This window comes from Callorhinchus milii, unplaced genomic scaffold, assembly GCF_018977255.1.
Source record: "Callorhinchus milii isolate IMCB2004 unplaced genomic scaffold, IMCB_Cmil_1.0 Scaffold1, whole genome shotgun sequence".
Lineage (NCBI taxonomy): Eukaryota > Metazoa > Chordata > Chondrichthyes > Chimaeriformes > Callorhinchidae > Callorhinchus > Callorhinchus milii.
In genome coordinates this window covers 98,005,837-98,023,379 of record NW_024704742.1, presented here as the reverse complement: position 1 = coordinate 98,023,379, position 17,543 = coordinate 98,005,837, and the positions used below count along the sequence as shown (strand labels likewise).

Below are 17,543 nucleotides of genomic sequence, written 5' to 3'. Positions count from 1 at the left end.
GGAGGCCACACAGCGACCCCCAATGGACTGGAGGCCACACAGCGACCCCCAATGGACTGGAGGCCACACAACGACCCCCAATGGATGGTGTCAGATCCACTCTGGAGAGAAGATTTTAGATTGGACTATCTTCACTGTTTTTTTTTAAAAAAGGGGCTCAATTCAAATAATCATTGCAAACAACACCAGTGTATTGGTTATATTTACTCGCCACAAATATATAAATACAATTATGCCATTTTCTACAACATACATTTAAAACAACGCTCATATGCCTTTCCTTGTAACATGAGTTATTTAGTGGTTTGCCAGTACCTACCCGGTTAGACTCCAGCGGTTACCCCAACGCACACTCTGGGGTCCCCAAGCCTTGGCTCTTGCAAACCTGTGCCTAATACTTTCCGGAATTAGGTAACATCCCTCCGGGGAGAGAGAGCCTATTCCATTCCATAATGGGAATTTCCAGGTCTCGGTGGGATATATGGAATTCTCAGTTTGGTTTGGATACTCTTAAGCTTGGTGATACGTTTCCGCATGTACCAGACACCTGGCTGACCCCCCCCAAGAAACCCTCAAAGTACAGATTATAGAATAACTGCTGTTTTATACATGGGTAAGTTTGAGATAAAAAGACAATTTGCTTTTAACTTGTGATTCTATACATTCAATGAAGGATTTATTGTAACAACACTCCAGGCTGAGGACACATCTCTTTGACCATGCTTTCAGTCATCTTTCTCCTCCCACCGCCAGCTCAAATGCCCAGCCAGTGGTGGCAAGTACTTTAGGATGCCCTCCCAATGTGAAAGGCGCTCTATAAATGTAAATTTGTATTGTATTGTTATAACATTTTTTTCATTTATATAGTGCCTTTCACATCAGGAAGACATCTCAAAGTGTTTCCCAGAGCTGACTAGAAGCTGGGCTGAGGCGTAGGGATTACAGTTTACAATTACAACTTACCTTGAAGTATACTTTCAGATACTGATTGACAATTTGTGTGACACTCAAGATATTTGACAAGTGTTCAGAGATTTGGGTACTACATGTGACAAAGGAGCTGGAGCTGGAATCTAAATCTGGGACTAGGTCTAGAATTAAATCTGGATCTAGGCTTGGATCTAAAAGTTCAAACATACCTTTCCTTTTAAAATTAGATATGCAGTAGTTTCACAATATCCATATAGGTGTGAGCCTGGTTCAGCCCCATTTTAGGATTTGAACTCACAAATGCTAGTCTGACTGTCTAATTCAGTGCTCAGGGAGTGCCTTTGTTGGAGGTACAGGTGTTCGGATGAGACATTAAACTGAGGTCCAGTGTCTGTTCAGGTGGACGTTAAAGATCTCATGGAACTATTCAAATAGAGAAGGAACTTCTCACAGTATCCTGGCCAACTATCCCCCAAATAAAATTGGTCATTCACTCCATGGCAGTTTGTGGGACACTGCTGTGTGCAAACTGGCTCCACTTTCACCTACAAAAGACAGTCACTACATCTTTCAGTAAATCCTGTGCAGCACTTTGATATGTCTTGATGACATGGCACTATACCAAATACAAGGATTAGTGTTATATTATTAGTCATTTCTCATGCAAATTCACGCAAAAAAATAATTTGTAGTTAATGCACTGCTGTCTGTCAGTGCAGTTTGATTGCTCCATTTGCCTACATAATGAATTAGTAGTACCCTTCATATTATCACGTGAAGTACTTTGAGACATTTTGACATGATAATTAAGGCACTATAGATGATGAGATAAATGTTTCAATGGAACCAATTGGGAAGTTAGATGGGTAGGCTAGATGAACAAATTATCTACTCTTGCCATCTGAAACTATTACTATTCCACTATCAAACTTAAATAGCTTATATTATTTAATGGGACATTCCTTTAAGTTTTAAGTCCAATTTGGATGGTTATACCGCATCATTATTCTACTTTTCAGTGGCGTCTTTAGTTTTCCACTGACCCTCCTTGTTCACAGGCAGTTCGCTGCTGTTTGTGTTCTTTCATGGGCTTCCAGCACCTTGTTTCATTGTTGTTTGGTTAGATCCACCATTACAGCCGTCTAGTAATAGGTGAATGAACAAGTGAAAATTAGGTTCATTTAACAGTAAATCTTAGGTTGGATAAAAAACATTATTAGTTTTGGAGGAGAAAACGACATTCCGTGCAAAGACATAACCCAAGTTCTGCCTGGTTGAGCACCAGATATTGAAATTGTGTGCTGGCCTTTATCCACACATGATAAAGTATGACTGCCAAATCAATGCATTTTAAAGTTGGTTTTAAAGTCACCGAATAACAGAGGAAGCAGCACTAATATCAACTGGAATTCCAGGGATATATGGACCGTTTTTTGTTACTTAACAAAACACACTGCAGATGAAAGTTCACTTTGTTGTACTGGTGTGATGGATAACATAGATTAAATATTATTCTTTGCGCTACTCTACTAGGGCTGGTTATTATTGATAGAATCATAGAAATGTAGCACACAAAATCATTCAACCCATTCAGTCTATGCTGATGTAAGCTCCTTCACTGGAACTATCTACTCAATCTCTATAGCCTGTTATTTGCTGTGGCCTTTAATAGTGTTTCTCTTCATTTACGAAGTTCCCTTTTGATTTTTATCATTTCAGTAGCCACTTGTGTCAAAGCCAACCTCTCAAACTGGTTTGGAGAGTCTGAGAGAGAGGCTAGAGAGGTTGTTGAAGGAAATTTGGACTTATCCAGGCCTTGATGTCTGACAGAGAAGTGGAAGGAACATCAGTGGACCTGGAAACAAGAGTAGAAGTGGAAAAGTAGATTTGGGTATTATCTGCAGATATATGGAAGTTAACTCCATGTCTGTGGATGACATCACCAAGAGGGAGCAATTTCATTACAACTTCTAGATTTTCCAGCAAAATTCAGTTCCGTAATTGAATGCCATTGTGGTTTTGTGTGTGTAGGGTGTTGGGTCTTTTGTTGTTATAGAACCATTTATCCTGTAGGCCAGCTCATATGTGGTAACATTAAAATGTGCCTGAATTTTAAAGTGGTTTATTGCATTTGACACCCTTTCAACAGGTTTGGAATGTAACCAAGGTTTTTCCACAAGTCGAGAAAAATTAAGAGCAGGTGAGCTTTACTATACACAGCTCATACATAATAAGAATCCTTACATTTGGTTTAACATCTTTCAAGTCAAGACACCTCAAAGTGTTTCACTCAATACAATACTCTTTGTAAATGGCTTCATTCAATGAACCACATCCGTCAATGTTTCACAGGAACTGGCTTTTTTTAATTGATATTACAGACCCATTTTTATTAGATCACATTTGGAGTACTGTGTCACTCTCCTACCTGAACCCTCCCCACCCTTCATCCCTTCTGATCGCGACCACCAGATCAGGTGCCGATCTGACTGTCCAGCGCCTTGGGACAACCTCCTGACGTGAAAAACCTTATACAAATGTAATTTGTTGTTGTGTACAGTTCTGGTCTCCGCATTATAGGAGAAGTATTGTGGCATTAGAGAGAGTACAACATACATTATCAAAGATATTACCAGGGATGAGTGGATATGGTTATCAAGGAACAGTGGACAGCTTGAAGCTTTTCTCTATGGAGACAATTGTGAACAGACCTGACAGAATTATTTAAAATTATGAACGGACTCGATCAGGTGAATATTGTTAGCCGTTTCCACTTGTTGGTGAGGTCAAGACTAGAGGGCATCAATATAAAATATCTAGTAGTGTATCTAAAAGGGAATTTAGGAGGAACAACGACAAAAACAAAATTAAATTTGTATAGCGTCTTTCATGTCAGGCGGACCTCCCAAGGCGCTGGAGAGACAGAGTTACGGACCCAGGTGGGGGTTGGGGTCGGGGAGAGTGGAGGGCAGGGGGGGAAGCAGGGAGATTGAAAGCACGGTCGAAGAGGAGGGTCTTGAGATGGGTCGAGAAGGAGGCAAGGGAGGGGGTGAAGCGGAGGGACTGCAGGATGGAGTTCCAGAGTGGGGGCAGAGTGGCAGAAGGCCTGCCTGCCAAAAGTGGGGTGGGCGAGGTGGGGGACATGAAGCAGGCCGGAGCCTGCTGAGCGGAGGGAGGGAGCAGGATGGTAGGGGGCTAGGAGGTCGCAGAAGTAGGGGGGAGCAAGACCATGGAGGGCTTTGAAGGTGAGGACCAGGATCTTGAACTGTATCCTCTGTATGATGGGAGGCCAGTGGAGTTGGGAGAGGATGTGGGTGATAGGGTCACGGTGCCTGGTGTAGGAGAGGACACAGGCTGCAGAGTTCTGGATGATTTGCAGCCTATGGAGGGAGGAGTTGGGGAGGCCGATAAGCAGTGAGTTTGCATTGTCGAGCCTCGATGTAATGAAAGCGTGTATGATGGTTTCAGCGGAACTTGTTTAATGCAGAAGGAAGTGAGAATGTGGAACTCGCTGCCTGAAGCTATGATTGAAGCAGAAAACATTAATAATAATAATCCTTTGCATTTGATATAGCTCCTTATCATGTCTTCTAGACATCTCAAAGCTCTTCACAGAATATACTGTAAAGTTAATTGACTGTATATTTTGTGGGTGAAACGCAGCAGCCAATTGCGTACTGCAGTGTTCAACAAACAGTCGTGGATTTAATGACCAAATTATTATTATTTATTTATTTAGTTAGAAGGGATTATTACTCCTAGTGAGCGCTTTGCCAATCAACTAACAACCCGGTTCTTACTTACAGCTAGATAAACAGAGGCAATGTGGAGAAAGGAAACTTACCTAAGGTTTCGTCCTGCTCAGGAATCAAACTCGAGTCCTCTCGCTTGCAGGGTGAGCACTCTAACCAATATGCTGCATGACTCTATATATTCAAGATTCCTGCTCCAAATTACTATTCAGTAGTCAATTGGGGTAACGTGCTCCTGTAGATCGTCATTTACATAGCCAGTGTCTTAGCTCACATGCAGCTGACACCTCAGGGAGGTTACAGAGCATCAACATCAGCAACTTGAGGAAAGCTGCAGAAAATTTTAAGGGAAAACCTGATGCATACACGAGGGAGAAGAAAATAGGCGGGCATAGGTGAAGGCAATCGGAGGAGTACAAATGCTGGCACAGACTAGTTGGATTGCTTCCATTCTGTATCACTCTATATAACCTTATTAGGAGATTCTTCCCTCACATTTGGTGCCACCAGTAGAGTGGTGTCCTTAATCAGATGCTGAGCTGTGAGTGAAAAAAGCCTAGATCAACTGTTCCATTCGGTTTCTCTTTGGAAAGCACTTCATGTTTTCCTGCCCCAATATTGAGATGAACTAGAGCCTCAGCATTCAGTGCAAAGTGAGGTTAGAAGATATTTTCTCGTGTAGAGTTATTGGATCACAGAATGTTTAGCCACAGTTGGTTATGGAGTATGAGACTATTTAAACGTTTAAAAGGGTGTTTGATGAATATTTGCAGAGAAATATTATAAAAGGACAAAGGAACGAGGTGGGAATTTGAGATTGGGGTATGTCACTCCAGTAAAGGAGCTGGAAGGAACACGCCCCAAGCAGTTATTAGAGATCTTAAGATTTCACTTCCTTCTTTATATTCTCAGAAAAAATGAACAAAGAAGACTGACCTTGAAGTTTGTGAATTTCCCTCAAAATATCGTCATGCACTCGAATAAATAACTTGTCTGGAGAGTTTGTTCCATCCAGGTAAACTAAGGAAAAAAATAACACGTGGATTGGTTAGTTCTGTTTCTTCAAGTCACTTCCTCATGTACAGCCGTATGTCTTTGTACTGCTGCGAATACAGAGTACACTCAGAGACACAGAGAGAGCAACACACACAGACTTAGAGAGAGACACACACACTCAGAGACACAGAGAGAGAGAGAGAGAGACAGACACAGAGAGACACACATACACAGAGAAAGACACACACTCAGACACGCACTCACAGACACAGAGAGACACTCTCTGAGAGAGACGCACACTCACATAGAAACACTCACAAACACATACAGAGAGACACACAGGCACACCCACAAACACAGAGTAGAGGGAGACACAGACATACTCACACAGACACTCAGAGAGAGACACACACATCCACACACACACAAAGACACTCCAAATGCATATGGAGAGATATACACACAGACAATCATACACACTCAGAAACACACACAAACACATAGACAATCACAACAGCAGGGCCTCCGAGTGAAGCCCAATTGCTGCTTTGGCCGCACTGCGCAAACGTGTCTGGAGCCGTCCCTCCCACAGTGACGTCAGGTAAACAGCCGGGAGGCCTGTGGGCCAGAAACTACATTTATAGTGGGTTTGTAGCAGATTCCACGGAAAACAGCGCGCCCGCACTTTTCTGTTGCTCCAGCTGATAACCAGTTGAATCAGACGTAAGATTTTTTTCACAAGGATAGATTTAAATTTGGGTTGTATATTCAACATGAACATGTGACAGTAGATCAACAATGGGAAAGTTGTTGCTGGCTTCTGCAAAATCTCCGAGGAGTCGTTTCTTCAAATGAGTTCTTTGAGCACTGATTAACAGGCAAAACAATTCAGTCTTAAATATAGACATATCCTTTAGATTATAAAATGACCAGCAACACCCAAACAATTCCATATTTCAATAGCTGTAATAATAACCTGTTTTTCTCATGTTTCTTTCATAATTTAGCGGCAGAAAACAAACACAATATCTCAAGGCTGGGACTGGAAACCAAACCACCAAAAGACAGTGCCGGCCCGGATTCCGTTTCCTCCCGGCTTCACTGTATCAACTTCAAGATCTAGTCCATGCTTGCCAAATCTCTAGTTGATCTCAGCCAAAAGGTCGGGAAGCTGTTAGACCCGATAATATGGCTTTTTAACCTCAAAGGTAGAAAAAATATAATCTTCGGAATTTAAATCTGTGACATCTTGACTAAGATTTGGAAGAAACGAGGAGAAAACAAAAGCGAAAGATAGTTACTTAAGTCTTGCTCGTTCTCTTCCATCTCTTTTCTGGTTTTGAGGTACATTGGCCACACATGCCTGTCAAAGAATCCAGGTGGATCAGGAGGAGTGTAAATTCTTGTACTAGTCAAGAGTAAAAAGATTTTGTTAATAGTTTTATATCATTTGCCAAATCTTATTGGCCAATTTGTCTCCTCTTTTTCTCCCAGAGGCACCAAATATGACTGGGATCCAGCTCCATTGCCACCCACCACTTCTGAACATTTCACTCAAGTGGACATTTCTCCTAAGTGAGCCCAGACAGAGTGTTGGGCGACTGTTTGTTTCAAATGGTGAGCAAAGCTAACCCCTCTCAATCCTCATTCCAAATTAGCCAAGTTCTGTTTCAGAGAGTGTGACTTGCGCCAACTGTAACCAACATTAAACCAACTCACAATCCTACATTCCCAAATCTGGGCTGCAAACCAGAAAAAGACAACGGAAGCCTGGATTTCATTTCCTCACGGCTTCATGGTGATAGATCAATCCACCGTATTAAGTTCAAGATCAAGTCCATACTTGCCAAGTCTCTCCTTGATTTTAGCCAAAATATACTGGGAGGTGTTAAGACGTCTATTGCAAGGCAAGAGAATCATAGCTGAGCCTGATCCTGTTCTCATTCAACATCCAAATCTAGGTACACATGCTATGTATCAGGGGTCACTTGATAGTAATCAGAAGGGGACGCTGGCTGAATTTTCCTCTCTATAAGGGGCAATGAGGCCAACTGTAGTATATTATTGCTGCCTGGCTGTGTTCTGCTATCAGTACAAACTGGAATCTAAGTGATGTGTAAGGCAATACACTTTTCCCCACTAGGACGTTGGTGGGAGACAGAACGATAGTGTATCTAAAAAGCATTTTGAAAGTCCTTACCTCCTTCGCCTCTTGCATTCTTCATATGGAACAGAGAGATAATAGCGGATATTAAAAACATCATTCAGAGGCCTAGAAACATATTGCAAGAATGTTAAGTACAGTACAAAACATTAGATATTCAATCATGCCTATCAATGTTGTAGTTATGTGGTATTCTGGTATCAAATTAAATGAACACTAAAATATCTGTAATCTATATGACACAAAATCAAAGAACATTACAGAGCAGAATCAATACTGATAGCTTTCTTTACTTAATCTAGTCCCCATTCTACCCATCACCATCACTCTCTGTAATATTCTTCTCTTTTCAAGCATCTGGCTAATTCCCTTTCAAATAATTTATAGATATTCTGTCTTTGTATTCTGCTATACACCTAAATTTGTTAATAAGCTCTGCAGAGTAAATTGTGAGTAATGACAGCATATTTTATGGCCATGACTAGAGTCACTGTGAACAGGGATTCTTCCCACTCAGCACCTGTTAACCCTGCAAACCAATGCCCCGATGGTCAGGGTGGTCTTTACTGGACTCCAGCAATACCCCATGCACCTTTTGGGGTCCTAAAGCCTTGATTCTTGCCAACCTACGACTAATGCTCTCCGAAATTAGGTAGACAGGCTGCATCCCTCTGAAAAGATAGTGTGCATTTCCTTCCAAACAAAGGAATTTCCACGTTGTAGGTAGCATGCATGGAGCTCTGTTTAGTTTAGATAGTCTTAAGAATGGGGATGAGTTTCCGCATGTGTCAGACACCCGACTGACCAAACAAAATCAAGAGTAGCATTTCATTCCAATGATGATAGTAAACAGCACTGAATTTTGCATAGTGAAAAACAGCAAATTTTAATAAGAGCAGATCCTCATTGTCAGATTGATAATCTGTGCATGGATCAGCAGAGCACTAACTCGTCTTTGGTTGGACTACACTGGAACTTTGAGTGAACCTTATTTTTAATGCTATTAATTATGTGACTATCTTTTATTTTAAGTTACCATGGCAAATTATTTCTCCTTATTATTCTTTCCATTGGCATTATTACTCTGCTTCTGCTCCCTGGCCTCCTTATGGCTGGGGTGCAGTTCCACAGACACTGGTTGCCCGCTGGAACTCTCCAAGTGATTATTGCTCGTGTGTGAGCGAGTGCAGTGGGTGCTGGCAGGCTACTCAACTGTAGGGGGCGTCACAGGTAATATAGACTCCCTATGAAGCTCAATTAATTGCAGCACAGACCAGAATTTGAATCCTTGGCAAATACACCCTGGGGGTCAAAAACAAATTTGCCTAGAAACAGTCACTACACTTGACAGTAAAATAGTGTGAAGCACTTTGAGATGTTTCGACAATGTGACAAGATAGCATATCAAATGTAATGATTATTATCAAAGTGGAAAAATAATAATTAATAATGCTTGCATTTGATATAGCGCATTACCATGCCTTTGAGACGTCTCAAAGTGCTTCAGAGAATATACTGTAAAGTGAATTAACTATACAATTTATGGCTGTATGTATAAATAAGGCAGCGTAAATGCAGTAGAAAGAAGGCTGTTAGGTGAAATATATCAACCCAATGTAGATTGGGAACAGGCCTACAGCATGAAATTACAAATAATTTGCATCTAAATTATTTAGGTCCTGCAGACAAGATAACAGGTGTGGAAAATGAATAAAGGCACAAGAATAACAGGGGTGGGAAATGGAAACGTCCTACTTGTATCATGGGAAGTGCTGATAATTGAGGTAGATTGTTGGTGCTGACAAGGGATACGTTTTATTTTATATCTAACATTTTCTATACTTGACCTGAAACAGCCTGAATGTGAGCACTGGGCACTGAAAATGGAAACGTCTTACTACCAAACGCTTTTTAAAAAGATGCATGGAATAATGGAATACATACTTATAATTGTAAAGGAGAAAACCATCCACTATAAGGATGTTAACGTATTTTTTCTCTGCTGCAATCGATGCTGCTTGTTCACCAGGTACAGCAGTTGGATTCTTCATCCAGGAGTAAATAACATTCATCATTAATTTCATATCCAAGGCAGAGATGACTAAAGGACATTAATAAAACAGCGGGTGTCAGACAGCAGTCATTGTTTTATAAAAGAAATGCATGCATTAATTTCATAAATTTACAGCATGCAATGTGGCACAATTGTGGTGTAAGTAGCACAGCCATCAGAAAACCAATCTCCTCTATCTTGTATTAGCTCTAATACGCTTTGTTTGATCTTAAAATTTAAGTTTGGACAAAATTGTGGAAATTTCTTAAAATTCGTTTTAATTTGGAAGGAGGATTTCCATAGTTCTCCGAGTTTAACATTCCATCTGGAACACAGCACTTCCAACAATACAGCACACCCCCAACACTGTATTGGGGTTTCAGTCCAGAATGCGAATTTAAAGTTCCGACATGGGGCTTGAACCCATAACCTCAGAGGCAAGAGTGCAACCATCTGAGACAGGGTGACACCTGGTTTAATACTGTGGACATCCCACCAAAAGAAACAAATACACACAAAAAAAATTGTTCAGGAGACTTACCATCATATTGTTGAAAACCATCCTCTCCAATTTCTATCTCATTCTCGGCCTGAATTAAAAACAAGCATAATAATAACAATAACAATGCTTATATTTGGTATAACGCCTTTCACATCGGGAGGACGTCACAAAATGCTTCATAGTATATATTATGAAATGCAGTGAATGTGTTTTTGTGGGTTATAGCCAATTTTGTATACAACAATGCCTCACAGTGATGTGAGTGATCAACTTTATTTGGGGATTGTTGCTCTGGACATTGAGAGAAACTCAGTTCTCTTATCAAATAGTGCCATGGGATACTTGACATCCACCTGAACAGGCAGATGGGGCCTCGGTTAAACAGCTCATCTGAAAGACAATACCCTCAGCACTGCAATGGAGTGTTATCTTAGATTATGTGAGTTCCAAGTCCATGCATGAGGCTTGAACCCACAATCTTCTGATTCGGGGCGAGAATGCGATTAATCTTAACTTTTGGTTGATATGCATTTAAAGTAAGATCAGACAAACATATTAAAATATTAAATAAAACTATTTTTAAGATAATTTTGATGGCATTACCTTGAAAAATGTATCTTGGTACAATACAAAGCTGTTTGGAAGTGCTTGTGCAAGTCGTTGTGCAAGTGTAGATTTTCCACCGTTTGTCATACTATATTAGAAAAGATGGGACAAATGTTCACACGTGCATGAAAAACAAAGGGCATTTGCAAAGTTTGCAATGATTGTGTTTTATTACAATAAAATGAAGCCACTCATTGAGCGATACCAAATGAAGCTCTGAACAGCTGCTCAGGCCTCGAAGAGTAAGGACAATTTTGGGTTCGATCTGTGGATGGGAAGCTTGCTTCTGCGAAGGATTTGGAAGAGCCACATGGCAAGTGGCAAACGGTTCAGGGAAGGTGCGAGAAGGGGTTGGCTGAGCAGTGGCTGGCACAGATCCCTCTACAGCAGTGATGGGCTACTTGGATAGGTGGCCAACAAAATACATTTTCTTGATTGAATATTTCTTGAATTACGCCATAAATCAAGAAATATTCAATCAAGAAAAAACTAAAAACACTATTAATCGAACACAGACTTACTTAGACTTGTACAAATGTTTGAGGAGGGGGCCAAGGGCCACAGGTTGGCCACCACTGCTCTAGTCTGAAAGGAACACTTTTCCTCCCAAGGTCAGCCATGTCCTCACAGTAAGGAGTGCCCACAGATAAAGCTTACTGTGGTTGCCCTTTATTCGTGGTTAAGCTGGCAATATAAGTTAGATGGTACAATCTTAAAGGGGGTGAAGGAACAGAAGCCTGGGGGTTCGTATAAGTAAATCTTTGAAGGTGGCAGGACAGGTAGATAAAGCTGTTAAAAAAGCATACGGGATATTAGGCTTTATAAATAAGGGCAAAGAATACAAAAATCAGGAAATTATGATGGATCGTTATAAAACACTGGTTAGACCTCAGCTAGAACTGTGTACAGTTCTGGGCAACACACTTTAGTAAGGATGTCAAGGCTGTGCAAAGGAGATTTACCAGGATGGTACCAGGAATGAGGGACTTCAGTTATCAGGAGAGACTAGAGAAGCTAGGATTATTCTCCTTGGAGCCGAGAAGGTTAAGAGGAAACTTAATAGAAGTTTTCAGAATTATGAGGGGATTCGATAGGCTAAACAAAGAGAAACTATTTCCACGGGTGGGTGGGTCGGTAACCAGAGGACACCGATTTATAATAGTTGTTAAAAGAAACAGAGGGGAGGTGAGGAGAATCTTTTTTCACAGAGAGTTATTCGGATGTGGAATGCATTGCTGAAAGGATGGTGGAAGCCGATTCGATAACAACTTTTAAGAGAGAAGGAGATAATTATTTGGGGAGGACAAGTTTGCAGGGCTATGGGGAGAGAGCGGGGGAGTGGGTTTCATTTGGATAGCTCTTTTCAAAGAGCCGCCACAGACGCGATGGGCTGAATGGCCTCCTTCTGTGCTGTATAATTCTATGATTATATGGTTAGTTTGTTTTGTGTATTTGTTTTAATTAACGTTTAGTCAACAAGTATGGTTGCTGCTGACTTACTTTCACAATAACCCTGGTTCCATCAAGATGGCACAATGGGTGCTGTCTTGAGGGAACCTCACAGATTGATTTGGAGCAGTGCTTCCACAAAGTGTGTCCCAAAGTCTGAAATCCCGTCAGAAATCATTGCAAAATCAACCAATAGCTCCATTAAGGAAACAGACTGTAATCTAAAATTCCTTCAAAACAATCTTCATTCCCAATGCATTGTTTCTATGTTGTCAATATTTCCATTATATTTTGACAGTCCCATTATCTCACCAGTTACCTGAAGCAAATAGCACACAGAGTAAACAACACTACTTTGAACACATTGACACTCACCCACCAATTCCAACAATGTAGTGTTTCATTTTATTTTGTTTACACCACTGTGAAAAACCATGTACTCAGGTTCTGCTGTGACCTGAAACAAAATAAATAAATATTCTGTGAATTCAAGTGACGATACTTCTGCAGGATGTACTAGACAAAGTCGGAATCTGCAGCTCTGTGTTAACTTCCTAACAGAATAACAATGTTGTCAATTCTGTACACTGTCTAGTTGTAGTGAACCTTTATCTAATGAGAATCATTTGAGCACTTTGGAATCCCAAAGAGGCACATTGACATTCAACTTCTTCAGAGCATTTTTTAAAAAAAAAACATCTTCTCTTTTTGTACATGGACATTGGGATCGATTAAGTTTGTGTGTAAACAGATGTATAATGTGCTATGGTTGAAATCCTCTGTCCATAGGAAATTACAAGTGCTCATAATTGGGTAATTAAAACCAATGACTGGTAATTATGTAATTAATAAATCCTTTCTACAATATGAAAAATAAAGCTCAAGGGAGACTTTAATAAATAAATAAATAAATAAATAAATGTAAGCTTAGAGCATAGAATAGTTAAATCCTCCTATATTTAATATGATTGAAAAAAATGACACAGAATGGTAAATCTGTGGAAGAAACTACCTTGGTAGGAAACTTCAAGGGAGAATTAAATAGTTATTCGGTGAAGAGTTTAATTGAAGGTGGCAGTCAATCTGTGCAGAGCAATATCCCACAAATGAGCCATGGAGTGAATAACTGATTTTATTGGGGGGGATTGTTGGTGAGGACACCAGGACACTCTTCTGTTTTCAGTATTGTTGGAGGCGCTTATTTTGAGTTGTTAAACCGAAACATTCCATGGCATTATTTGAAAATAGAAGTTTCTCCCATGTCCTGGCTAGTAATTCTTCAGATAAAATAGGCCATTTATTTCCTGGTAGTTTACGGGACATTATTGTGCCCAAATTGACAACAGCATTCTCCTATAAAATACACAGGCAATACATTTTACAATAAATCCCGTGAAGTGCTTTGAGGTGGTCTCCCTATATCAAAGATGCCATAACAAAGGCAAGGATAATAATATTAATTCAATGATGAGAAGTGAAGGCTTTATTTGTATTTAGGATTATACGCTTCATTCAATACCGTTGTCATTGTGCCGATGCAGTTGTGACGGATAGAAATTATATGTTGTTCATGGACTGGATCAGCCCAACAGATTGGATCTTAATCTAGACACTGTTGCAGATCAAAAGATTTTTTTATATTAAAATTAAATTAGGTTGAACTAGATCTTAATAAAATAAACATAATATGGTGTCCTCTCTGTTCCAGTTCTTCTAAGATTACCTTGGTTACAATTTGGGTTGATTTTGGTTAGTCGCAGTTCATTAAGAGCAGTTTTTTTGTATATAAAACAGCAAAATTAAATCCAAATGATAGGATTTCATGGTTCTGTAAAATTAAAAGGAATACGTGCAGATAGTTTTAAAAAATGCATAATGTAATATGAAATTATTAAATGTATCACCATATTAGCTATTCTCCAACATGTAACATGATTTTCTCATTAACATACAAACACTTACTGAATGACTCGCTATCTCTCCAAGATACAGTATAATGCATTACTGTTAATCTGATCACAAACCCTCCCTTGTGTATAATATATATACCTATTATTTACCCGATCATAGATTTTTCCCTGGGTGCACTGTAATGCACTGTGTTTAGCTGACCACACACTGTCCCCCGGGTGCACTGTAATGCACTGTGTTTAGCTGACCACACACTGTCCCCCGGTTGCACTGTAATGCACTGTGTTTACCTGACCACACACTGTCCCCTGGGTGCACTGTAATGCACTGTGTTTAGCTGACCACACACTGTCCCTGGGTGCACTGTAATGCACTGTGTTTACCTGACCACACACTGTCCCCCGGGTGCACTGTAATGCACTGTGTTTACCTGACCACACACTGTCCCCTGGGTGCACTGTAATGCACTGTGTTTAGCTGACCACACACTGTCCCCCGGGTGCACTGTAATGCACTGTGTTTAGCTGACCACACACTGTCCCCTGGGTGCACTGTAATGCACTGTGTTTAGCTGACCACACACTGTCCCTGGGTGCACTGTAATGCACTGTGTTTAGCTGACCACACACTGTCCCTGGGTGCACTGTAATGCACTGTGTTTAGCTGACCACACACTGTCCCCTGGGTGCACTGTAATGCACTGTGTTTAGCTGACCACACACTGTCCCCCGGGTGCACTGTAATGCACTGTGTTTAGCTGACCACACACTGTCCCCCGGGTGCACTGTAATGCACTGTGTTTACCTGACCACACACTGTCCCCCGGGGTGCACTGTAATGCACTGTTGTTTACCTGTGGCCACAGACTCACTTGTTCACCTGCTGGCAGTGTGCGCAGAGTGTGCACTGCGCAGCCTGCAAGACCTGACATGACGCCCTCGGGTCCGCTTCGCCACCCGTTCCCGGCATGCAGCTGGTGCGGGGCAGCGCGGGCGAAAGCGGGGCGGTGGGGAGGCGCCTGCGTGGAGCTCCACCGGGTTGGGGGTTCGGGTGGGAGCGGGGGGGCAGTGGAACGTTGTGGTGTGGCTGCGCGCATGCTCGGCGTGCGTGAGTGCGGCGGCCGGGTGCCTGACGCGGATGGTTGGCGCACGCGCGGTGACGACGCCGACGATGGTGACCGAGCCGCTGTGGGGGGGGGGGGCGGGGCCGGGTGAGTGAGTGACAGCTCGGGCTCCGGTTCCTGGTCACGGGGCCTCGTCGGGAGACTTCCTCAATCGCTGCCGAGCGGAGCGGGAGAGGAGGGGTTGAGTGTCATCAGCGCCGCTCCCACACCCGCAGTGCCCGAGCCCGAGCCGGACATTGCCGGCCCCGCGCCAGAGACACCGAGGGCTGGACATCTCCGGATTATCACTACAAGGAAACAGCGAACAGCCCCCGCCATGTCCAATCGGCCCCCGCCCAGACCAGCCAAGCCAGGTAAGGCGGGGAGGGGGGTGCGGCCCGCGCGGCCCGGCGCGGCCCGCGGGGCTGCTCGAGTGTGTGTTTAATACGTTAATGTGTGTGTTAACCGGGGAGGGGGTGGGGGGGCTTTTAAAAAAAAAAGGACAAACCCCTCACACCTTCCTCCCTCCCCACCGGGGACGCGGTGAGGAGAAGAGCCTCTCCGGAGGTTTGTTATTTTATTCCATGTTGTGTGGGGGGGGTTTGGGGTTTTTGTTGCTGTTGTTGTTAAATGTGCCCTTTGCAGCCCGGACTCGCGTCAGCGACGTTGCTATCTTTTTCGCACAATTTAATGTCCGTGTTTTCACGGTGGTGGGTGGGTGGGGGGTGTGGGGGGGAATAGCTTTTCTCGAGTTTTTTTTTAAAAAAAAATTTCGTCTATATTTATATTTTTTTGAAAAAAATATGCGCGTTTAAATGTGGGCGAGTTCCACGTTAGGAGGTGGTGTCGGGGCGTCGTTTGCTGCAAAAGGGACAGGCGCGGCCTGAGCTCTGTTGCGCGCTGTGTGAGGGGGTGTGTGTGAGGGGGTGTGTGAGGGGGTGGGGGTGTGTGGGTGTGAGGGTGTGTGTGTGTGAGGGGGTGTGAGAGGGTGTGTGTGTGTGAGGGGGTGTGAGAGGGTGTGTGTGTGTGAGGGTGGGTGAGGGTGGATGAGGATGAGGGTGTGTGTGTGTGTGAGGGGGTGTGTGTGTGTGAGGGGGTGTGTGTGTGTGTGGGGGTGTGTGTGTGAGGGGGTGTGCGCGTGGGGGGGGTGCGCGTGGGGGGGGTGCGCGCGTGGGGGGGTGCGCGTGGGGGGGTGTGCGCGTGGGGGGGGTGTGCGTGGGGGGGGGTGTGCGTGGGGGGGGGTGTGCGTGGGGGGGTGTGCGTGGGGGGGGGTGTGCGTGGGGGTGTGCGTGAGGGTGTGCGTGGGGGTGGGGGTGGGGGTGGGTGTGGGGGGGTGGGTGTGTGTGTGTGTGTGTGAGGGTGTGTGCGTGTGGGTGTGTGTGGGGGTGTGAGAGGGTGTGTGTGTGAGGGTGAGGGTGGGGTACAGCAGCCACTGCAGCACAGCAGCACTTGGACCTGTGATTGACAGGTCCTCTTTTGCTTCCTGAGCTTTCGCAGTTTTTGGCACAAATCTTATCAAAGATTATCCGCCATAATTTAGGATTGATTTACTCCTATCCTCCTTAACCTGCCGAATCTCGCTCCCTTTTCGCTGTCCGGCTGCAGCTTCGTTGTCACCGTAATGTCTGCGATCAGTTCGTTGCCAGTAAATGTGCATGCTCAGCAGGGGGGGGGGGTCACCACCACAACAACGACAACATTATATTTATAGAGCGCCTTTCACGTCGCGAGGACGTCCCAAGGCGCTGGTCATTCAGGGGTCAGGACCCGAGCATGAGGGAGGGGTGGTGTGGGGCTGAGGGAAGGCAGAGAGGTGGGAGGAAGACCAAAGGCACGGCCGAAGAGGAGGGTCTTGAGACCGTCCTTGAAGGAGGCAAGGAAGGAGGCAAAGGGACTGTGGGATGGAGGGTGGATCGGACGGGAGACACGGAGCGGACCGGAGCACACTGAACGGAGGGAGTGGGCTGGTTGGTAGGGAGTCAGCAGGTCAGGGAGGTAGGAGGGGGTAAGGCCATGGATGGTGTTGAAGGTGAGGACGAGGATCTTGAACTCGATCCTCTGGGGGATGGGGAGCCAGT

General features: G+C 43.5%; 2 protein-coding genes across 3 annotated transcripts in view; one reads left to right on the top strand and one right to left on the bottom strand.

The window, feature by feature from the left end:
* Positions 1–170: 170 nt before the first annotated feature.
* Positions 171–15,350, bottom strand: LOC103182376 (nicotinamide riboside kinase 1). The gene is made up of 9 exons (XM_042333736.1): positions 15,217–15,350; positions 12,828–12,909; positions 11,001–11,091; positions 10,437–10,485; positions 9,787–9,943; positions 7,879–7,950; positions 6,980–7,086; positions 5,619–5,702; positions 171–2,072 (listed from the first exon to the last, which is right to left on the bottom strand). The coding sequence occupies exons 2-9, from the start codon at positions 12,854–12,856 to the stop codon at positions 2,014–2,016; spliced, it is 648 nt and encodes a 215-aa protein (XP_042189670.1). The 5' UTR covers positions 12,857–12,909; positions 15,217–15,350; the 3' UTR covers positions 171–2,013.
* Positions 15,351–15,577: 227 nt separating this feature from the next.
* The window catches only part of ostf1 (osteoclast stimulating factor 1), a 33,559-nt gene continuing 31,593 nt past the window's right edge, over positions 15,578–17,543 (top strand). The window contains exon 1 of one of the 2 annotated variants that reach the window (XM_007899377.2): positions 15,578–15,839. In XM_007899377.2, the coding sequence (XP_007897568.1) occupies positions 15,803–15,839 (37 nt within the window). In that variant the 5' untranslated portion in view covers positions 15,578–15,802. Of the gene's footprint in view, positions 15,840–15,895; positions 16,033–17,543 lie in introns of those variants that run through there. The other variant, XM_042333726.1, reaches the window with a different exon arrangement.

Bases quoted from the DNA above. Each gene is read 5' to 3' on its own strand.
- LOC103182376 (XM_042333736.1), bottom strand. From the start codon at position 12,856: ATGAAACACTACATTGTTGGAATTGGTGG. The intron at 10,486-11,000 runs GTAATGCCATCA...TTTTTAATTCAG, and splicing joins ACCAAGATACATTTTTCAAG to GCCGAGAATGAGATAGAAAT. The intron at 9,944-10,436 runs GTAAGTCTCCTG...AATGTCCTTTAG, and splicing joins TGGTTTTCAACAATATGATG to TCATCTCTGCCTTGGATATG.